A 21,644-nucleotide genomic window follows, 5' to 3' on the forward strand; every position below is an offset into this window, starting at 1 on the left:
ACCGACCGCCGGTGTCGGTATCGATTAGTATTGACAACTTTCCGCACCTCATGTCATGCAGCCGCAGGCAAACGGTGCCCCTGTGCTGTGGCTGCGTGACCAATTTCGATAAAAATTGAAACGATTTGTTTGCAGAAAGCGGTACAAAATGGATTCTGCTTTTTGGTGTTTTGTGGGGTGGTAAAAATAGAATCAATCTCTACACCCTTCGCCCCTATGCACCGCTATCCTTCAGGTCCGTTAAGTTAAATTGTAATTTTCTTGCACCATGTTCGTGCCTCAATTAAAACGCAAATTTTTTGCAATTTTCTTTTTCATTCAACAACCGACATGACAGACAGTCAACAGTCAACACTGCCTTATACGGACACGAATGACCTTCAACTTTCATTGTTGAAATTGCTCAACACACAAATCGAGCTGCCGGGCCGCATGTAATGGGCTGCAAAAGTTAAATCGGGTCAAAATCTAAACGTTGATGACGGGGAAAAAAACTTTTTGCAGCACACCACACGATCCGATTTGTTAGCAGCAGGTACAGTGAGTGATGTTGTTATAAGCATAAAGTAGTTTTTACATAAAAGATCTTTGATTTAAACTGATTATTAGTGGTGTGGACTTAAAAATAATGGAAATATAATTGACTTTAAAGTATGCAACTTAAAAAAGAGAAGCTTAAATTCTTGTACTTTTAGTTCCAAATGATGCTTATACCTGTAAGAAACTGTTCACCATTTAGGGTCCATTTCTACATGGTGAACGCCTTTGGCAACCGATGGCGTGCTGTGGTTAAACCATCAACTAGTCTTTAAATGCATTTCTTTCTGTAATGTTGTCAACTCGCTTTCTCTTTCTGTCTCTTTCTCTCTATAGAACAGTTGTATCGCATATCGAACTGTCGCAATAAATTGCCTTCGATCGGAGCTGCTCATTTTCATAAACCTGTCGTTGCTGATTTGTTAGCCTTTGGTGGAAGTTGTGTGTTTTTTGGTTTACTGTCTGCTTAACATTCAGCCGAAAGGTGAAGTGGGCTCGCAGGATTCGCTTTAAGCAGAGCTCCCTGATACGGAGCTTTTATGGGTGTGCTGGTGAAATAAATGGTCATACTTTAAACGATGAATTTCTCATTGCGAACACTGTGGTGTTTGTTATGAATGGTACCATTGGATGGCATTTTTACATGCAACCATCTGAGGAATACGCTCCGCTCTGGTCGTATAACTCAATACGAACGGCATACACTGATTGTTAAATTCAAATCAAATCATCAAACTACTCACCGAAGCAAACAGCCACGTGGGTTCACTTTTGTTCCGGAAGCGCTTCAGGGCACCGATTTCATCTGATTTACACTAGAAAAAAAAAGAAAAGATAAATATAATCGTGTACAGCGGTATGTACAACTACTTTTACTGGTATGTTTACACTGCCTCAACGTACGATAGCGAGCTGCAAATTATCACCACCGAGTTCCAGCTTGATTTTCTTCAGACTTCCAATCATGCCCACGCACGGTCCACACCATTCCGTGTACACATCCAAAACTGTGGGATAGAATAGAATAGTTGAATAAGAAGAGCCTCAGCACTGTCTTGAGTAGGACCTCTTACTCAGACCATACACACTTACCCAACAGTCCATCACGCTCGAGAAATTTTTCAAACTCATCATCGGTGTTGATTTCTGTCTGCAGCTGCTGAACTCCTCCCTTCTTCGCCATTTAGAAGAAGTAAACCAAACCCTCGTTCGGACAATTTGAAACACGACACAATTTAAATCAACGTAAATTTGGGTTCTTTTCAAGTAATTATAGACCGAAAAAATGACAGAAATTTCACCAAAAGGACCCCAACCAAATCTGCCCGTCAGCCCACACTGAACTGCTTGCCAAGACTGACCTGGGAGACGTACGGTAGAAACAAACAACACATTCCAGCTAGGTGGTACATTGCCCGTGGTCACTAAGCAACGGTAACCAATAGTTTTCTACCCCCGACAGCAACCGCGCGTACCTGACAGTGTATTTGACAGTTCCGGCAAGCCAACCACCAGGCGTCCGCTTCTTGTTTACCGGTTGTACCTTTTTGGCCGGTACGAGCAACAATAAATGCTTGGCAGCAGTATAGGCAATAGGGCTTTCGTTACGCGAGCATCATGTGCGCGGCGTTCCGTCGCATCGTTCGAATGATGTATGCAAGCGCAAACGTACGTGTGTCGGCCGATCGGTTATTGTTTTGGTTCATATCTTCGGCCCTGAGTTGCTTCATTGCGGTGGTAACACTTCCAATGGCTTCCGCAATGTATGAGATTTATGCCTCAGACGGCACGATCTCACACTTCAGAGCGGTCTCTGCAGAGCTTTGGCGTGTGTTCGGCAACATGGGAGTTTTACATTGAACTTGAAGCCTTGAATGCCTTCAAAGGAAAGCAACAGGTCGTTGTGCGGTCATAGTGTGAGTTATGACGTTTTTTTTATTCTGCAACGCAACAGATTAAATTCGAGCAAAGGAATTCCTAGGCCATGCTGTTTTTCACGAGCTACGAACTAGCTAATGATTATACGCCTTTTATTTTCTGTGCTTGAAACCGGAATCGAACCAAGCTTCATCACCAAGCTGCTCATTCTAATTTTAAAATCAATCACACCCATCTACCTTCCTCTCCGCTCATCATCCACGAATTCTATCAAATTGCGTTATCAAACTCATTGCACCCTTGTTTCGCTGAATGCTGCCACCTGCTTGGCTACGGTTTGATAACAAACGACGATACCGGTCCCGAATACAATGAGTGAGAGAGAAAGAGAGAGAGTTATGGGGAGAGAGGGGGGTAGGCAATAAAACGATGCCTTTACCCCTTCATTCATTAGACGACCAAACCGCACGATTTGGTCTTTCGTTGGCCAATCGAACGCATTTTGGGGAAGAAGAATCAAACGGTCGTTGATAAGATGTTTGATTGTTTCCCCTTTCCCTAGCTCTAGGTTCCCCGTGCCCTAGCAGTTTCACCGTGCGTGGACCGGTTTTGAGCTGGTCGATTTTAGCGGGCCAGTTTTATCGATTCGCTGTGGTCTCGAACGTACCGATCTTAGGCGTTTTTTCGTACGGTATTCGAGACCTTCACGAGTTAAATCCCGGCCCGGTTTTTATCTTTTTGTCCCCTCGGCCACGACGCTCTTGCGCCGGTCACTCAGATCAGTGGCATCTCATCTCAGAGCTTCTTTTTCGGTGTTCTTATTTAGCGCTCCCGAATATGGATCGTTCGAGGGCCAAAGATTATCGTTGCCGCTTTAACACGGTTTAGAAATAAGCGAAGAAGAACTGGACGAACATACATGTTACCAGATGGTGAGTAACCATTATGGAGAACAAATCGTTCATTAATATTGCGATACCTGTTTAATATGATGTCGAGCCTCTGCTGTTGCTTATACGCTATCAACCACAACCAGCCAAACCGGTATTCACTATTCACGCATAAGCTTCCAAATTTGCATAACCCAACATTGATTTGGCCGAGCGCGATGAAGATTCACAAACCAGAACTTTATGTTTCGATTAGGAACCAGTTTTGGGGTTTTTCCCAAATCCAACATCCACAAAACATTAGAACAAACTATTACTTTATTCTTTCGTCTTCTCCGCCGATCGTGGCAAAAGCAGATCACTCACTTCCTTGCCACGGGAGAGTACGGTTTAGTGTCCGTCTTTTCTTAAGTTACGGTCCAGTTGTTGTGCGAAGTTTTGTGTGATTTTCTGTGTAATAATGTATTGTTCGCTGAAACGGTTTCTTGTAGTATGTGCGTTTCTGTGTTTCATGTCACGTGCATGTGAACAAGAAGAGGATTATTTATCTTGCGGTAGACGTAAGGTGAAGTCAGTTTACCTTATTCATCAAGGAGTAGACGCCAAGGCCGGTCACTGGTCATCAGAATACTATTCTCACAGGTATTTAATAAAACAAAATATTCTAGATTATATTGATACTTACAGTTTATGTTGTTTCATTAACTGTTTACAAGCATCCCATTGCGTGCATACACAAAGAGGTGTGATCTCTGCAGCTCACGTGTCAGTACACGTGGGACGAATTCATCTGAAAGAAGCAAGTGAATACACGCAAATACACGGTGTGCAGGAGATTATACTTCATCCGGAGTTTAGAAGTAACAGCTTTAATAATGATATTGCGTTGATAAAACTGAACTCCACCATAACGATGAACAAGTACGTACAACCAGTCTGTCTGTGGACCATGGACAGCAATCAGGAAATGATCGTAGGCAAACACGGAACGATCATTGGATTCGGATTGAACGAGCAGGATGTTGTGTCGGATCAACTGAAACAAGCATTGATTGGTGTGGTCGATCCGTTGACATGTATTGCAAGTGATCGTGCAGATTACTCGAATAATCAGATAAAACTGCTCAACGTTGATGACAGCGATGTATATGATGTATATGATGGATTGTGAAAAACGGTGGCAAGGTTTGAAAGTTAAATTTACAATAGATGAGTCGAAGCATTGTGTGATTAGGAAACGTACGATCGATGAAGAATGTGTTCAAGTATTCACTGGGGCTTCACTTCACTCATTGCAAAGACTAGAATCGAGTGAAAGACACTTTCTGCGTGGATTTCAAGTGATATTACGTATAAATTGCAATATATATATTATCGAGCAGTTTACACAAATACTGATGCATATTTGGATTGGATATTGAAATCAATGCAGCAGCCAGCAAGAGTACCGTTTGATTTGCGAAAGGAACTTATATTTAGTGAATAAAAAACTAAACTTAAATTTAAAACATAACTTAACCTATTCTGTTCGAAAAGAAATAAGACACACATTACATAAATATGTTGTGTTAGCTCTCTGGTTGGTTTCAGAGCTCAAAGCCCTTCAAACTGGCGTATCATTCACGGTGTCTCTCTTATAAGAACTGCAAACTCTCAGTAAACGCCGTGAGATATCGAAATGCATGTTACACGCAGGCCTTGATCGACAACGGTTGTTAAGCTAAAGAAAAAGTGTTTATACGTTACATGTCGGCCATAAACTACGAAATTATGTTTTAAGATGTAATACAATTTCGTAGTGTTTGTATTTTGAAAATTAAATCATAAAATAAACGCCATGAAGTTTTTTCGCTATATTTGTTATTAATTATATTTATATGTAATATTAAAATTCGGCAAGCGTTACGCAACATATGGAAGGACCTTGATTAAACCTGTTTCAAATCATACTATTTACCCGTTTGTGGCACTTGTTTCAACCAGTGAACAACGTTACACCAATACTTGAGTAGCTGAGACATATGTTTTTTTTTTTCTATAATCGTGATCGCGTCGATCGCTACTGCTGATATCTGCGTCGATCGTTGCTGCTAAATGATCACTTGTTGTTTGCAAGCGACTAAGTATAGACGTTTAAAAGTCCCACGGTAGACGTTTCAATTTAAGTGCAGCACTTATGTACCGACTAATGTTTCAATTCGTCAGGAGAGTAACTCTGTTTTCCGGTTTGTGGTTCTTGCTATCTCTGGCGACGGCCCAAGAGAACCGGTTAACGTGCGGTAGACGCAAAGTGAAGTCGGTTTACCTCATCCACAATGGCATTGACGCCAAGGCCGGTCACTGGCCGTGGCATGCTGCGGTCTTCTATAACATGACCGGAAAGACGGATTACGCTTGCGGTGGATCCATCCTTGACGAGAACACTATTCTCACAGGTATGATGTACCATTTGTCACTAATAAAACCCAAATGACATTGCTTTCCTCTTCGTAAGCCTCTCATTGCGTGCATACTCGACGAGGTGTGCTCCCGGCGGCTCGCGTGTTAGTACACGTGGGACAAATCAATCTGAAAGAAGCAAGTGAATACACGCAGACGCTTGGGGCACGGGAAATTATACTTCACCCTGGGTTTAGCAGAAACAGCATCATCAACGACATTGCGTTGATCAAGCTTAGCTCCAACATAACGATGACGAAATACGTGCAACCTGTTTGTCTGTGGACCATGGACAGCAAGAAAGAGTTAATCGTTGGTAAAAATGGAACGATTGTGGGGTTCGGTTTGAACGAGCAGGACGTTGTATCGGAGCGGCTAAAACAAGCCTTGATTGGTGTGGCGGATGCGTTGACGTGCATTGCAAGTGATCGTAGTGTGTTTGGAACTCACCTTACGTCGGACATGTTCTGTGGGAAAGGACAGAAGGGTGTGAGTGCATGCAACGGAGATAGCGGTGGCGGTATGTTCTTCGAGGTGGGTGGCAAATGGTTCGTGAGGGGCTTGGTGTCCTTCACTCCATTGCGAGGTAACACGACGCTATGCGATCCGCTTAAGTACACGGCCTACACCGATGTGGCAAAGCACTTGGAATGGATTAAGCAGTACATTGATCAGCGAGTACTGTCCTTCGAGAGCGATGTGTTGGATATAGACTATGAAGAAAAGCTACGCTTGTTCAACTTCCAGACGTGCGGTGTGAAATCATCTACTGTTCATCCTGGCGGATCTAATTGGACACTACCCTGGCTTGGATTTGTCAGAGCGCCGAATGAGTATAAAACTAGATGTGTTGTTACACTCATAAGCGATTGGTATGCGGTTGGACCTGCGCATTGTTTCGAAAATGACGGTGTTGAGTAAGTATGAATTGTTTATAAAGGGACATTATCTATACCAATTATCTAACTAAACACCAACTTCTTCCCACACTTAGGGCTTTCATTTTGTTAGGTGCTGGATACGAACACTTAAAATCGGAATGTTTCAACCGCAACGGATCTACCCTATGCACTCATCTCTCCCAAATGCGTCGTATTCAAAGGATCATTGTGCATCCAATGTTCGGTACAAACAATGCTGCAGACAATATCGCACTCATCGAGCTGCTATCCCCGGCAGACATCAGCCAGCCAAACGTGAAGCCTATATGCCTACCTGTAACGTCTGAGCTTAGAACGAACGCAAAGACAAACTTACACGTTGCAGTGATTTCAAGAGATGAAGACTCGTACAAAAACATTCCCGTTCGCTATCTAGACTCTGCCGAGTGTATGAAACTGTACGCCCAAGAGAACATTGTGTTGAATCTGGAAAACAAACGACTCTGCGCAGAAATAGCGAACAACCAGGACGAACAAAATTGCAATGCACTTATATCAGGATCACCGCTTCAGGAACTGAAGATGTTTGGTGGTAAGGAGCAATACTTCCTGCGAGGATTCGAGTTGCTTGGACAGGCCTGTAATGCGCGTGCACCACCAATTTACAACAATATCGAGGCATACATCGACTGGATACTGTACAACATGAGGTACAACGAGCCGGAGGACCTTGTACAAACAGAAAGTTTGCCAGCTAATGGCTCTTTAAAATCACAATGGATGAGACTACAGCAAGAACCAGGGAATGAAAATCTTCAACTCTTCAATATGAGCTCGTGCGGTGTAACGGCAAACATCGTGAATGAAAAAACGGGCTCCATCGTCGTCTATCCCTGGATGGTGACAGTGTTTGGTTGGCGGACAATTATAGATGATGATAAACAATTGGAAGTGCAAAGTGTAGGAGTATTGATAAGCGAACGATACTTTCTAACAAACGCCCATCTAGTGAAACAGAAAGCATGGTGGTAAGCATAACATTCTTGCTAACATCTCTTTAGTGCAATTTTATTTACTTTCCATGGATGTTCTTCTACATTCTAGGCGTTCGGTTGTCATTGGATTGAGCAACCTTATCGTTCAAGCTCAGTGTGTCGGTGACTCATGTGTGCAAGCGGTTGAGGCAACCATTAGAAGCATTCACATCCATCCGAATTATGCAAACGATCCGCTTAATTATAATATCGCACTGGTTGAGCTTACATCACCAGTTAATTCTACCAGCCGACACATCAAACCAATCTGCATGCCATTTCTTAAGGATATGTTTAAGACAAATCCGCTCGAGCTGGTTGTTACCTCGAACGAGGACTTGGACATGAGAAGCAAAACGTTGACAGCACTCAATCCGACCACCTGTCAACGGCAACTAGCACAGGAAGGGTTTCTGACCTCAACAAAAACTGTTCCTTGGTGAGCGGTAGCTGCAGACAATCGTCAACAGTCCACGCCGCTGCTGCTAAATGGAGGTGCACCACTGCAAGCCCGAATGCAGTTCGATGAGGATCAGCGGTTTTTCCTGAGAGGCATTAACCTACGCAACAACGTGCCGAACGAGTTACCGTACCTTCCGGAGCTGTTCACCAATGTTGATCGATTTCTCGAATGGATTGTGGACAACATGAAGGGCAAAGAGCATAATGTGCCACTTTTTAACGTGTCCAAAGCATCAGATCCTAGGCGTATTGATTTGCCCCCAGTACAGGACGGTTCCAAGAGAAGATCGTTCAATTTCAGCAACTGTGGAGCTATCCCGCCAGTAAATGGGTCTTTCAATAGTTTTCCAATTATCCCATGGATGGGTTTCTTATCTTCAAATGCAACCCTTAACATGTCTAGCAAATGTGCAGTCACTCTTGTTAGCGAATGGTACGCCGTGAGTTTGGCGGCTTGTTTTAGTGGAGATAACCTCGAGTAAGTTTTTTTGTAGATGATTGTAGAGATGAAGATGGTTTTATCATTAACGATCGCATTTTTACCTTTCAGATATTCCGTTCTATTTGGCGTCAATAGCGTCAAAATGCATACAGACTGTACCGATGCAACAACTGGATGTGGTGCCCCTACCCAACGAATTCCAGTGCGCAAGGTCATCATCCATCCACAGTTCGATAGCTCTGACTACCGCAATGATATTGCGTTGATTCAGTTTGCAAGAGCGGCGGATACATCTCAACCAAATGTTAAACCAATCTGCCTTCCAGTGTTGGATGAAGTACGTAGCTATGATACATCCAGCCTAGTTGCAGTTGGTCAAAACGAGGAGGACACTCGATTCATACTTTCCAATGCAGGTAATAGGTACGTTGAATCGACTGAATGTCAAAAGCGTTGGGATAGTTTGGCAGTCAATCTTCCCATCGAAAATAGAAAGATGTGTATTTTGCTTGAAATAGCACCTAATAATGAGTGTTTCGATCTACTGATCGGTTCATCGCTGCAGACAATTCAAGTAGTCGGTTCGAACGAAAGACATTTTCTACGCGGCATTCTCGAGCTCAAAGCGGTAGTTTGCAATCTTCACTTTCCACTAGTGTACGCAGATACAGATCGTTATTTAGATTGGATGTTGGAGAACATGGTAGAAACCGAATTGTCGGCTTATTCATTAAGATCGTCATACGATTTGAGGGAAAAACTCATTTTTACTAATTAATATACCAGTGCCACGAGAATCGAAGATCATATAAGAATCCCAATCGTCATTTGTTCCAACTGTACGACTGTATTGCGGTTACGTTACGTCATAAATAAACCAGAATAGTAGAATTGAAATCGTAACACAGTGGGCAAAACACCTAATAAAATCACGAACTGTCGCAATGCACCGTGTCATCTCATTAGCAAACCTGTTTACGGAATTACCGGAACACATTATCTCCGCGTACACATAGAACTTGTTTCAGTCGGTGAAGGTATTTGCAAACATTACACCAACACAAGTGAGGTTGAGAACTATGCTTTTGCTATAGCCGTGATAATCTCTCGCGATCGCTGTTGATCGTTTATGCCGACGAAACACATACTGGTTGGAGGTGGTTGAGTATAGACGTTTGATAGTCACACGGTACGATAGATGTGGGGCTCTCAGTAAAGGTTCAACGTTTATGCACAGATAATGTTTCACTTCATTGGTAGAGTAACTTTGTTTTACGGTTTGTTGTGTGTGCTGTCTCTGGCGGTGGCCCAAGAGAGTCGGTTAACGTGCGGTAGACGCAAAGTGAAGTCGGTTTACCTCATCCACAATGGCATTGACGCCAAGGCCGGTCACTGGCCGTGGCATGCGGCGATCTTTCATCGAAAGGGCGAGCAGAATGAGTACGCTTGCGGTGGTGCGGTAATTGATGAGAACACTGTTCTCACTGGTAGGTAGAAGTGGTGCAATAATTAAATGCATGTGAATGTCATGGAAGCATCTAAAGAGCAAACGCTTGAAAAAATAAAAAAATGATTTTTTTTATCATTTTAAGCGGCACACTGCATCTACACAACGAGAGGTATAATCCCAAAAACCCTGGTAACAGTGCATCTTGGACAGTTGGATCTTAAAGAAAAAGATGAATACACACAGACTCACAGTTTGCAGGAAATTATACTGCATCCTAAATACAACTCCTCAAGTATTATCAACGACATTGCTCTACTCAAGCTTAGCTCCAACATCACCATGACGAAATACGTGCAACCCGTCTGTCTGTGGACAATGGACAGCAAGCTGGATATGATCGTGGGTAGAAACGGAACGATTGTTGGATTTGGACTGAACGAACAGGATGTTGTTTCGGAGCAGCTCAAACAAGCATTGATTGGTGTGGTCGATCCGTTGACATGCATTGCAAGTGATCGTAGCGTGTTCGGTACGCATCTGACGTCGGACATGTTCTGTGGAAAAGGACAGACGGGTGTGAGTGCGTGCAATGGAGATAGCGGTGGCGGCATGTTCTTCGAGGTGGGTGGCAAATGGTTTGTGAGAGGCTTAGTGTCGTTTACTCCACTGCGTGGAAATACCGGACTGTGCGATCCTCTCAAGCACACCGCCTATACCGATGTGGCCAAGTACCTAGAATGGATTTCCCAGTACATTGATCAGCGAGTGTTATCCTTCGAGAACGACGTGCTGGACATAGATTATGAGGAAAAGCTACGACTGTTCAACTTTGGTACTTGCGGTGTGAAATCTTCAACTATGCTAAATGATGGATCGAGCTGGACGCTTCCCTGGCTTGGATTTGTTATCGTGTCTGGAGCTGCTGACAATCTCCGCAGTGCAAGATGTGTGGTGACATTAATAAGCGATTGGTACGCTGTTGGTCCTGCACATTGTTTTGCTAACGACGGTATCGAGTAAGTATGCTTTTACCAGCGTCATTGTGTACAGTTAAATTTTAAACACTTTTTCTTAATAGACGATCTATTCTACTCGGAGGACCATCGGAATCGACGAAATCAGAATGTTTTGATCGTCATGGAAGGACTGTATGTACTCATCCGACCCAAACGCTGCAGATTGAAAGAATTATCACCCATCCGAAGTACGATAGCAATAACTTTGGGAATAATATAGTGCTGATTGAGTTGCTGGAAGCTGCCAATACAACACAGCCGAACGTGAAGCCCATCTGTGTATCAGCTATTCCAGAGCTACGAACAAATGAGATGACCAACTTATCCGTGGCAACCTACGCAAGGCGAACGACCACATATGGAGATCAAGCCGTACACCAAACCAGCACAGAAGAATGTATGGATCGGTACGCTGACTTAGGGTTGATCATCAGTTGGAAAAACATGAGATTCTGTGCACGAACGGCAACCAATGATAACCCGGACTGTGTTTCCCTGAAGAGTGGTGCTCCATTACATCAGTTGCGTTCGCTTGGGGAATCGGAACGATACTTCTTACGTGGGTTTGAAATATTAGGCCTCGCTTGTACATCAGGAGCGCCGCCAGTATACAACAACATGGATGAATACCTCACTGGATACTATACAACATGCGATACAACATTCAAGACACAAATGAAGTTGTTCGTATTTCAAAACCTAACATAGCTAAACAAACTCTCGAAATGGAATGGAGCATGTTGCAGCAGCAACCGGGAAAAGAACAGTTGAATCTTTTCAATATGGATACCTGTGGCTTACCCAGCACGCGCAACCAGAACTTGGGACAGGTAACTGTCCTACCGTGGGTCGGGTTCTTCCAAGCCGCGGAAAATGTTACAGATGAATACTCGACGACAAGAAGTTTGGTAGTGCTCATAAGCGAATGGTATGCATTGACCCCAAAGCGTACGGTACAGAACGATGTTACTTGGTGAGTGACTTTGTGTGAAACGTAAATGATCAATCCTCAATGAGCTTCCTTTACATTAACTTTCTAGGCGATTACTTATACTAGGTCAGTATAATCCGGATGATCCCACCAACTGCTACACTGGCACATGCGAAATAACACATCAGCTGGTAGAAATCAAGAACGTTATCCTTCCTCCGCCCGATCATCCCAGGCAGGTGTTTGCGTTGATAGAGCTGCTTGAGCCGGCCAATCTGAAGATTCCCTACATCAGACCAATCTGTTTGCCTTTTATGGACCAGCTGTATCAACAAAAACCCATGGAAGTGGTTATATCGTCCAACATATCGTTTACCATTGAAAACAAAAAGCTGAAAATGATCGATTACCTGAATTGCCAGCAAAGATTGCTGCTCGGCAATCATTTCGTCACCTTCGACGGGGACTTTCCGTGTGCAATCGAGGCGGAAAAGCTCCGACAAACACCTTTATCTTCAAACCTAGGCAGCCCGGTGCAGATGCCGATACGGTACGGAGGACGCACACGCTACTTTCTGTACGGAATGGATGGTAACCAGCCGCATATTTTCGAGGACTTGGTCTATGGGCCGTACCTGTTTGGAACGGTTCAGAAGAAAGACCTTGACTGGATAGTGGAGAGCATGCGGGAAAAAGAGCGACAAACTTCATTCATCAGCACAGGCAAGAATGAACGGGTGCATTTGAGCCCAGTTCAGCATGCTTCCAAGAGGGCATTGTTTAACTTTAACACCTGTGGGGAATCATCGAGCAGCTATCCAATGCCATGGATGGGGAATGTATTATCCAATGCACCGTTTTTCAACGTAAGCAGATGTTCGGTGACACTCATTAGCGACCGATACGTTGTTGGTCCAGGATATTGTTTCAGCGATGCAAGCACAGAGTAAGATCGGCTGTGTGGTTTGGCGTTTGCTGGATATACTAAACAGCTTTTTTGTTTTTGTTTTCAGAAACATTATAGAATTCGGGATTGGAAGTGATACGGCCCAGAGAGAATGCACTAAGACAAATAACTCTGCATCATGTCCTCTTCCTAAGCAACGCGTTGCAACCCACAAGATCTTTCTTCATCCGCATTACAATCGAACCAACTATGGCAACGATATTGCGTTGGCTAAGCTTGCTACTCCTGTGGATACATCTCAACCGAATGTGAAGCCCATCTGCTTGCCGATTATCGATGAAATACGTAGTTATGATACATCGAGCTTGGTAATGGCCTCTTCTAGTTTAAATTCACTTACAGACTTCAAAATCACCACCGTTGATGATAAGTACATAGATCACAGGGAGTGTCAAAATCGGTGGCAAGGTTTGAGGGTGAGCTTTACCATAGATAACATGAAACATTGTGTGATTACAAAACGAACACAGGATGATGAGTGTGTTCAAGTATTCACTGGGGCCTCACTTCACTCATTGCAAAGACTAGAATCGAATGAAAGACACTTTCTGCGCGGATTTGATGTGATCTTGCCGAGAGGTTGCAGCATCTATTATCCTGCCGTTTACACAAACACAGATGGGTATTTGGATTGGATACTGGAAACTATGGAGCAGCCAGTGGGTTTGCCGTTTGATCTGCAAAAGGAACTTATATTTAGTGATAAATGAAAATAAAATCTTTACGATTAAACGCACAATGCGTCACGAAAATAAAAAAAGTATAGCAAATATACAGCACACACTGAGCGCAAGGTTACGCGATTCGCAATTGAACTCTTCTCCGTCCCTAAGTTCTGCAGATAACGCCAGTAGTTGCTGTCTACAGAGCCTTCAACGATTATTAATACAATGAGCTCGATGCATGATTGTAGCTGGTTTGATGAGATCAAAGGGCCGTCTTTACTTCTTTAGATTATTTATTGCAACAACCTTAGTCGGTCAAGACCTCCTTAGCCACTACTGGGCTTGATTATCGGTAATTTGCTTAGTTCACGCTAGCCAGTTTGCAAGGTCTTATTTGAACGCGTGACGTGCCCGTCCGTTGAACAATGTTCAATAAGACAATAAACTATAAACAATAAATAACTCTATGCTTCAGGGTACGTCCTATTTGGCCCTGGGTTTGAGATTTTTTGCAAGTTCTAACACTGCGTTACAACAATCTCCCTTGCCCGTGATAGCAAAATCTAGGGCAATAGCCATCTGCTCCATGGATCGTTACTATTAGGATCACTCACAGTTTGGCAGCGGTACAGCACAGTTTGTTCAGTTGTTTCCTCCTCAGGAGCCGGGATTTAATTGTTCGGAAAACGTTGTGTGTTTGATTGTGGTATTATGCGTTGTCCGCTGAAACGATTTCTCCTTGTGTTAGCACTTCTGTACTTAGTGCCACATACATGTGGACAAGAAGAGAATCATTTAACATGCGGTAGACGCAAAGTGAAAACGCAATATTATATTCACAATGGCGTTGATGCCAGGGCTGGCCACTGGCCGTGGCATGCGACGATCTATCATAAAAATAAATATGCTTGCGGTGGATCCATTATTGATGAGAGTACCATTCTCACAGGTATGGTGTAATGTGATGTAGTCTTTCACGTTACGAGTAATAATTAATAATGTTTAATTTATGTTTGTAAGCATCCCATTGCGTGTATCTTGACAGCGGTGTGATCTCGAAAACTCGCGTGTCAGTACACGTGGGCCGGATCAATCTTAATGAAAGTAGTGAACACACGCAGACGTTCGATGTGCGCGACATAATAGTACATCCGGGATTTAGTAAACGCAGCATCATCAATGACATTGCTCTGATCAAGCTAAGCTCCAACATCACCATGACGAAGTATGTTCAACCCGTTTGTCTGTGGACAATGGACAGCAAGCTGGATACGATCATGGGTAGAAACGGAACGATTGTTGGATTTGGTTCGAACGAGCATAATGTTGTGTCGGATCAACTGAAACAGGCTTTGATCGGTGTGATGGATCCTTTGACATGCATTGCAACTGATCGTAATGTGTTTGGAACACATCTGACGTCGGATATGTTCTGTGGGAAAGGACAAACGGGTGTAAGTGCGTGCAACGGAGATAGCGGTGGCGGTATGTTTTTCGAAACCAATGGCAAATGGTACGTGAGAGGCTTGGTGTCGTTCTCTCCAGAGCGTGGTAACACGACGCTATGCGATCCGCTAAAGCCCACCGCCTATACCGACGTGGCCAAGTACCTGAATTGGATTAAGCGGTACATTGATCAGCGAGTGCTTTCCTACGACAGCGACGTGCTGGATATAGATTATGAGGAAAAGCTACGCCTGTTCAACTTCAAAACGTGTGGTGTGAAAGTATCTAAGGTAGACAATTATAATACCAGTTGGACTCTGCCATGGGTTGGGTATGTCACGTCACAACATGAAAACAAACATAGGTGTGTTGTTACGCTCATAAGCGATTGGTATGCGGTGGGGCCGGCAGATTGCTTCGAAAACAATGGCGTCGAGTAAGTCAAAATCTTTTGCTTGTTATGTATAGAACCTTCTACTAACCTCAAAATATTTAATGTTTCTTTCACTAAGCGCGTATGTGTTGCTTGGATATGGACTAGAATCCCCGGATGCGGAATGTTTCGTAAAAAATGGGTCGACCCTTTGTCACCATCCTTCACAACAACGGCGTATTAAAAATTTCATAATTCATCCAAAGTTTGACAGGACTAATGATGTCAACAATATCGCACTTATCGAGCTGCTGACCCCAGCAGACACCAGCCAGGTTAATGTGAAGCCTATCTGCGTACCTGTTACGTCCGAGCTAAGAACGAACGCAAAGAGAAACTTGCACGTGGCGGTGCTTTCATCCACAGGCAATTCTTTAAAAACCGTTCCCATTCGCTATGTGGAGTCCGTCGAGTGCAGAAGACAGTACGCCGACAGTAAGTTGGCGTTGAATCTAGAAAATAGCTTCTGTACAGAGATAGCAAACAAGCAGGATGCACAGCATTGCTTTTCAATGACAGAGGGAACACCGCTGCACGAGATAAGGATGATCAATGGTGTGGAGCGTTACTTTTTGAGAGGGTTCAAGCTGCTTGGATCGATCTGTGACTCAAAGGCGCTGCCAACCGTTTTCAGCAATGCCGAAGCGTATCTCGACTGGATACTGTACAACATGAAGTACAACACGCTCGAGCCCACGAATGCTTTTAGAATTGCAACCGTCAACACAACTGAACAAACACTCGAGTCGGAGTGGAGCAAGTTACAACAGCAGCCGGGAAAGGAAAATCTACGTCTTTTCAATATGGACACTTGTGGTTTAACCAGCACGCGTAACCAAAACTTAGGTCAAATGGCTGTCATGCCTTGGATTGGATTTTTCGACGCGATAGAAAATTCCACCGATGAGTCCCCTTCGACGCGGAGCTTGGCAGTGCTCATAAGCGAATGGTATGCTTTGGTCCCCAAAAGCAGTGTACAGAACGGTGCAACATGGTATGTATTATTACGTGGAGTGCAAGCTCTTAACACTCTTTGAGCCATTTTATCTTATCGTTGCAGGCGATATCTTGTCTTGGGTAAATTTAATCCTGACGTGCCATGCTTTCCCCCTACATGTGTACCAACATACCAGGAGGTGGATATCAAGAACGTTATCCTTCCTCCAGCCGACGAATCTAAGCAAATCTTTGCCCTGATAGAGCTGCTGGAACCGGCTGATCTAACCAATCCCTACATCAAACCGATCTGTTTACCCTTCATGGACCAGCTATATCGGAACAAGCCCACGGAAGTGGTTGTATCATCCGCCAGTAGTAATTCGTATGCCATCGAAAGCAAGAAACTAACTATGGTAGACAAACCGACATGCCGACAACGATTAATGCGTGAGGGCTTTTTACCACCCTCCGAGGGGAACCCGTCATGTGCAATCGAAGCAGATAAGTTCAAACAAACGAAAATGTCCCTCGCAATGGGCAGTCCGTTTCAGATGGCGGTTGGGTACGGAGGACGCACGCGCTACTTTCTGTACGGGATGAATTTCCAGATACGGGATACTTATGAGGAACTGGTCTACGGTCCGTACTTGTTTGACGCGGTTGTGATGTCGGATCTTGAATGGGTATTGGCGAATATGCAGGAAAAGGAGCAACAAACTTCATTCCAGAGCGCAACGAGAAATGAACGGGTGAATTTAAGGCCTGTTCAGTATGATTCCAAGAGGACATTGTTCAATTTTAACACCTGCGGTATATCGTCCAGAAGGGATCCAACACCATGGATGGGATATGTCTTCTCCAATGCACCGTTTTTCAATGAAAGCAGATGCTCGGCGACACTCATTAGCGACTGGTACGTTATTAGCGCAGCAGACTGTTTCGAAGATCCTAGTGCAGAGTAAGTATGGCTGTGGGGTTAACGTAGGCATGCTATCTTAACATCTTGGTTTCGGTTTCAGCCACATCATACAATTTGGTGATTATATGGATGTTCAGCAAATTGCCACTCAGAAGATCTTCGTTCATCCGCGGTACAATAGAACCAATCATTATAACGATATCGCGTTGGCTTTGCTGCGCAGCTCTGTAGATACGTCTGCGTCGAGTATAAAACCCATCTGTTTGCCAACCATCAATCAAATACGTAGTTATGATACATTGAGTTTGATATTGGTTGGGCATACTTCAACTTCAGATTCTGAGTACAGAATAACGAATATTAATGGCAGGTACATAGATATGGCAGAGTGTCAAAAACGGTGGCAAGGCTTGAAGGTGAGCTACACCATAGATAGGTCGACACATTGTGTGATTACCAAACGAACGACCGATGATGAATGTGTTGGTTTATTCACTGGCGCTTCACTTCACTCACTGCAATTACTAAGATCGAAGCATAGACAATTTCTGCGCGGGTTTACTGTCACCGCTCCTAAAGCTTGTAGTATCTATTATCCGGCTATCTATACAAACACAGATGCCTATTTGGATTGGATACTGGAAACAATGGAGCAGCCAGCAGTTCAGCTGAACGGTAGACGGCATCGAGAGCAGTTTAGATTTTGAACATGTTAACCCATTTCATCCGGCTTGCGAAACGACCAAATAAATAAAAACAGCTCGAATCTAATTCAGTGTGCAACTAGCTTTAAACTCTAGCGAAGACAAATACGAATCTTAAGAATTCGAATCGAAGAAGGGATTCGAATCTTCCAAATTCCGCATCAGCCATACTAGTGTTCGACTGCAACGCTAACGTCTTCATGAGCAATGCGCAACCCTCGCGAGCTAATCTTGTCACTTGCACTTGCACTTGCGCTGTAACCCTTCAGTTCCTTCCTTTCCTTCCCTCAATCGCAAACTGTCCTCCCTTTCACCTCTTACTCTTTGCCCTACCCATTCACCACTGATAGTGCACCACTCGAGCATCGCACGACCACGACCTGCAACAGATGCCGTTTGAAACTGCAGTCTTATCGTGTTTGAAATGGTCTCGCCAACTACAGCGTTTGCAAAAGTGCCCGACACGCTGTCAAAGTCGCTTCGTTTGCCGGCTCCGGGGGTTCGAATGTGCATCGCAAAGCGGGCGAAGAAAGTTGCGAAGAAAGTCCCTGCGAACGCTAAACGAATGCGCCAGCAAACATTCCAGGGTGCGTAGTTTCGAGACCACTGCAAACCATTGCCGATTGGGACGCTGTATGCAAATTATTATTTCATTTCTGATTATTCATTTTATAATGCACTGGCCCTCCCTGCTCCTATGGCACCGGGTGGATCTGATGAACTATCGACGCTTGCTGCTGATAAGACACTGCGAGTCTATTTATAGAATGAATCAAGCAATCGAGGCGTGCATGAACCGTGAGCAGATCGTATCAAGAAGGGGTATGAAACAGTGTTTCATCGGCGTCTGCTTGAAGTGGGTGCAATCGTAACGCTCATTCTACTGCTAATATTACTGAATTCACTATCGCTGTTATCTTGATATCACAGTTCAACCGTTAGCAAATAGTTCAAACCGTTTCTACTATTCCTTAATAGAGGGAGCTAATGTAGCGGAGCGTACGACCGGGTTTTCTGGGGCATTTTTCAAGTGCAAAATCGGTGCCGAAAAGAGATAGCCTCATGCAGGTGAGTGCAAAATATGGCCGCCAGTGATTTATTATTATTATTCCTCAGCCAGAGAAATGAGAGAACGCAACCACAGTCGGCAAACAGCATCGCAAGCAGTTAGAAAACATTTTTGAACTAACATAAATGTGAGAACGAGACGGAGAGGTGAACAAATCGGGCTGAGTGCAGACGAATTGAGCTCCCGCATTCCAAGTGTATGTGAGTATGTCTGTCAGCGTCCTAGAGCGCCCTCTGTCCCTTACGCAAACGTCAAAGCCGAGAGCAATTAAAGCCCGTTTGCACTCACCCGCATACGCGCACGCTCACGAACGTCCGTTCACCAAAACCGCTACTCTATAGGGCAACAAAAAAAAAACACCCACACACACACACACTCACTATCTCCCTTCCCCCCTAAACACCCAAAGTGCAGTCGGTCCATTCGCGGGAAATGCGTGTGCCGAGAGATCCCGCACCACAACCACACTGCGAGTCTGCATGGACGTGTAGTGTCTTAGGCATTATGTATGTGTGAGTGAGTGTGTGTCGCTGTTTATAATGAGGAAGGGAGACGATTCACGGGGACGGTAGCGTTTCGATGTCGTCGTCGGCGGCGTAGGCCGGAATTTGTATCGCCGTAAAATCGATTTTCACGCAACGCTACGCGAGCCGGAGTACTAAAAATTGCCTCCGCCGAGGCTTTTCCGATGCCTGTCTGTGTGCGTCCTTCTCCCGCTTCATGGGGGATGGGGTAGCGGGCTGGGACCGATTACCCAGCACGATAAAACCGCACCGCGTCTGGGCGACTGCTGCAGTGACGGCTGCAGCAGCAGCACGAAGAAATGCACCTCGAGGCAACTGGCGGCTGGTAGCGTAGCGTAATAGTAGCGAGCGTAGCATTAATGGGAGAAAAATAATTACACGATTTCATTTCTATTTTTTTTTTTTTTGCCTGCTTGCTTGCGTGGCCGTGCGTGACAGTTTTTGCTGACAAAGTGGATTTTTATATCCTGTCAACGTACTGCTTTTAACGTGTTTGACAAATTTTGCTTATTGATTCTGGCGGGAAATGTTTTACCGACATGCGAAGACGGGGTATAGTTTGAAAGGTAGAACGGATTAAAAACTTTTTTTTTAATTCTGTTTCATCAAACAAGAGATGAAGTTTGACAAACTAAGAAAAAAAATTGCAAATATTTATTTTCCAATTTAAAGAACATACGAAAATGTAACAACTCGTTATATAAACTTTATACTTTCAACTTCACTAAAACAACAACGTTTGCACTTTTTCTCCTGAAGCGCTGAATTGGCCTGATTGTTTCGGGAGATTTCTTTTTTACCCCGCTACCTCCTTACCTCGCCTGAAACCTTAAACCCACCATAGACTCTTCGTTTTATTGCGAGAGATTTTACGAGAAAATCCTCACTCGAATCACCAATGGACTCCACTGCCACCATCATCATCATCATTGCCGTCATCATTCATCAGGCTCGCCCGCCCTAAATAGCAACGTCGCCTCGCCTACACGCCGATGAATTTTGCATTTTCATTCACACAACGCATACACACCCACGCGACCCACAAAAGAGTCTGAGTGACCACACTGCGCACGGGATGGAGACGCCCGATAGGAGGCAGTAGGAGGATGTAGCAGCATGTGTGGAGCTGCTCAAAGCAAGAAAACAAGAGAGAAAACGCACTTTCCCAACACTGTATCTGTACAGAACACAACACACACACACACACTCATACTAACGCCACAATACCACAAACGATGGTAAAATGTCTGCGTGTAGCAAACAGACGTCCTTCCGTAGTAGTGTTTGTGTGCGATGCGTAAGGACATGCGCGTTGCCCACGGTCGGACGCGAGTGAGTGGCTTTCCGCTCCCGGGCACTCACGGCGAAGCCACCCGTTTGAAGCGCCGTCCTTCGAGGCTGGAGGTGTTGGAAAAAGTCGTTCCATGCGAGTGGGTTCGGATTTTTCCGGCCGTCTCAGTAGCGGACACAGACTCGGTGAAGCCGTTTCATAACGAACTCGCGGCGGCCAACCAGCCGACCCATGTCCTGTACCTTTGGAGGATCACACGTTTGGGCTTGCTGTTTCTGTTTTACCGTGCCGAGTGGAAAATATTCGTGCTAGTTTTAATGGTAATTGGTGGAATATAGCTAGTATAGGATAGTGTTGGGAGTTGGACCTAACGGAGTTCAGTGAGCCTTTCGGTGAACCATTCCATCTAGTAAAAAGAAGCGCGCCCCTGCCGAAGACGATGGGCAAGCAGCAAACGGTGTTGTGACTGGAATAGAACTTTTAAGGGCTACTTCAATTTTTATGTTCAAATGTGTCCTCTGGCTGACGCTTCGTACGAGCAAAATGCAACCAATGTGAACAGTGACAGTGTGTGATTTTCCCTGTTAGTGTGGATTTCAATTCATAGCTAAACAAACAAAAAACCTTTCCTCAATCCGTGTAATGCATTGGTTGTGCATTCAGTAATGCAGTAGCATGCCATCCATACGAAATTGTTTTAGAAACCTTCGTTTGACACTTTTGTGTA

General features: G+C 44.4%; 6 protein-coding genes across 23 annotated transcripts in view; 5 read left to right on the top strand and 1 right to left on the bottom strand.

Annotated features, from left to right (window-relative positions):
* Positions 1-18,593, bottom strand: part of LOC1280413 (uncharacterized) — a 21,281-nt gene extending 2,688 nt beyond the window's left edge. Inside the window, exons 1-4 of the mRNA XM_061659937.1 lie at positions 18,367-18,593; positions 1,630-1,741; positions 1,441-1,544; positions 1,281-1,352 (exon numbers count right to left, since the gene is read on the bottom strand). Of these exons, the coding sequence (XP_061515921.1) occupies positions 1,281-1,352; positions 1,441-1,544; positions 1,630-1,720 (267 nt within the window). The 5' untranslated portion in view covers positions 1,721-1,741; positions 18,367-18,593. The remainder of the gene's footprint in view (positions 1-1,280; positions 1,353-1,440; positions 1,545-1,629; positions 1,742-18,366) is intronic.
* On the top strand, positions 4,646-8,102 carry LOC3291542 (polyserase-2). Of its 2 annotated transcripts, XM_061659932.1 has the most exons (4): positions 5,425-5,740; positions 5,800-6,661; positions 6,739-7,653; positions 7,730-8,102. In XM_061659932.1, the coding sequence occupies exons 1-4, from the start codon at positions 5,482-5,484 to the stop codon at positions 8,100-8,102; spliced, it is 2,409 nt and encodes an 802-aa protein (XP_061515916.1). In that variant the 5' UTR covers positions 5,425-5,481. The 2 variants fall into 2 exon arrangements, with proteins under 2 accessions (XP_061515917.1, XP_061515916.1); XM_061659933.1 differs by having other exon boundaries at positions 4,646-6,661.
* LOC133393737 (phenoloxidase-activating factor 3-like) lies at positions 8,175-9,508 on the top strand. The gene is made up of 2 exons (XM_061659958.1): positions 8,175-8,599; positions 8,672-9,508. Exons 1-2 carry the CDS (start codon positions 8,175-8,177, stop codon positions 9,339-9,341), a joined length of 1,095 nt encoding a protein of 364 aa, XP_061515942.1. The 3' UTR covers positions 9,342-9,508.
* On the top strand, positions 9,665-11,888 carry LOC1280412 (uncharacterized). Its single transcript, XM_061659935.1, has 3 exons — positions 9,665-10,050; positions 10,156-11,029; positions 11,092-11,888. The coding sequence occupies exons 1-3, from the start codon at positions 9,804-9,806 to the stop codon at positions 11,735-11,737; spliced, it is 1,767 nt and encodes a 588-aa protein (XP_061515919.1). The 5' UTR covers positions 9,665-9,803; the 3' UTR covers positions 11,738-11,888.
* LOC1280411 (uncharacterized) lies at positions 14,304-18,100 on the top strand. Its single transcript, XM_320258.5, has 5 exons — positions 14,304-14,541; positions 14,613-15,474; positions 15,551-16,465; positions 16,532-17,368; positions 17,430-18,100. Exons 1-5 carry the CDS (start codon positions 14,304-14,306, stop codon positions 18,034-18,036), a joined length of 3,459 nt encoding a protein of 1,152 aa, XP_320258.4. The 3' UTR covers positions 18,037-18,100.
* A 247-nt stretch (positions 18,594-18,840) lies between the features above and the next one.
* LOC1280408 (uncharacterized) overlaps positions 18,841-21,644 on the top strand; it is a 61,267-nt gene continuing 58,463 nt past the window's right edge. For 5 of the 17 annotated variants that reach the window (XM_061659942.1, XM_061659943.1, XM_061659940.1 and 2 more), the window contains exon 1: positions 18,870-19,101. The gene's annotated coding sequence lies outside the window, so the exon portion shown is untranslated. Of the gene's footprint in view, positions 19,303-21,002; positions 21,238-21,644 lie in introns of those variants that run through there. The other 12 variants (XM_061659941.1, XM_061659953.1, XM_061659939.1 and 9 more) reach the window with 10 other exon arrangements.

Source organism: Anopheles gambiae, chromosome 3 (assembly GCF_943734735.2).
Source record: "Anopheles gambiae chromosome 3, idAnoGambNW_F1_1, whole genome shotgun sequence".
Classification (NCBI taxonomy): domain Eukaryota; kingdom Metazoa; phylum Arthropoda; class Insecta; order Diptera; family Culicidae; genus Anopheles; species Anopheles gambiae.

What these genes read in the sequence shown, in the direction of transcription:
- LOC1280411 (XM_320258.5), top strand. Translation starts at nt 14,304, where the DNA reads ATGCGTTGTCCGCTGAAACGATTTCTCCTTGTGTTAGCACTTCTGTAC. An exon ending in TGAGAGTACCATTCTCACAG is followed by an intron (nt 14,542 to 14,612) that starts GTATGGTGTAAT and finishes TATGTTTGTAAG; the next exon opens with CATCCCATTGCGTGTATCTT. An exon ending in TTCGAAAACAATGGCGTCGA is followed by an intron (nt 15,475 to 15,550) that starts GTAAGTCAAAAT and finishes TCTTTCACTAAG; the next exon opens with CGCGTATGTGTTGCTTGGAT.
- LOC133393737 (XM_061659958.1), top strand. Translation starts at nt 8,175, where the DNA reads ATGCAGTTCGATGAGGATCAGCGGTTTTTCCTGAGAGGCATTAACCTA. An exon ending in TTTAGTGGAGATAACCTCGA is followed by an intron (nt 8,600 to 8,671) that starts GTAAGTTTTTTT and finishes TTTACCTTTCAG; the next exon opens with ATATTCCGTTCTATTTGGCG.
- LOC3291542 (XM_061659932.1), top strand. Translation starts at nt 5,482, where the DNA reads ATGTACCGACTAATGTTTCAATTCGTCAGGAGAGTAACTCTGTTTTCC. An exon ending in CGAGAACACTATTCTCACAG is followed by an intron (nt 5,741 to 5,799) that starts GTATGATGTACC and finishes CCTCTTCGTAAG; the next exon opens with CCTCTCATTGCGTGCATACT. An exon ending in TTCGAAAATGACGGTGTTGA is followed by an intron (nt 6,662 to 6,738) that starts GTAAGTATGAAT and finishes TCCCACACTTAG; the next exon opens with GGCTTTCATTTTGTTAGGTG.
- LOC1280412 (XM_061659935.1), top strand. Translation starts at nt 9,804, where the DNA reads ATGTTTCACTTCATTGGTAGAGTAACTTTGTTTTACGGTTTGTTGTGT. An exon ending in TGAGAACACTGTTCTCACTG is followed by an intron (nt 10,051 to 10,155) that starts GTAGGTAGAAGT and finishes TATCATTTTAAG; the next exon opens with CGGCACACTGCATCTACACA. An exon ending in TTTGCTAACGACGGTATCGA is followed by an intron (nt 11,030 to 11,091) that starts GTAAGTATGCTT and finishes TTTTCTTAATAG; the next exon opens with ACGATCTATTCTACTCGGAG.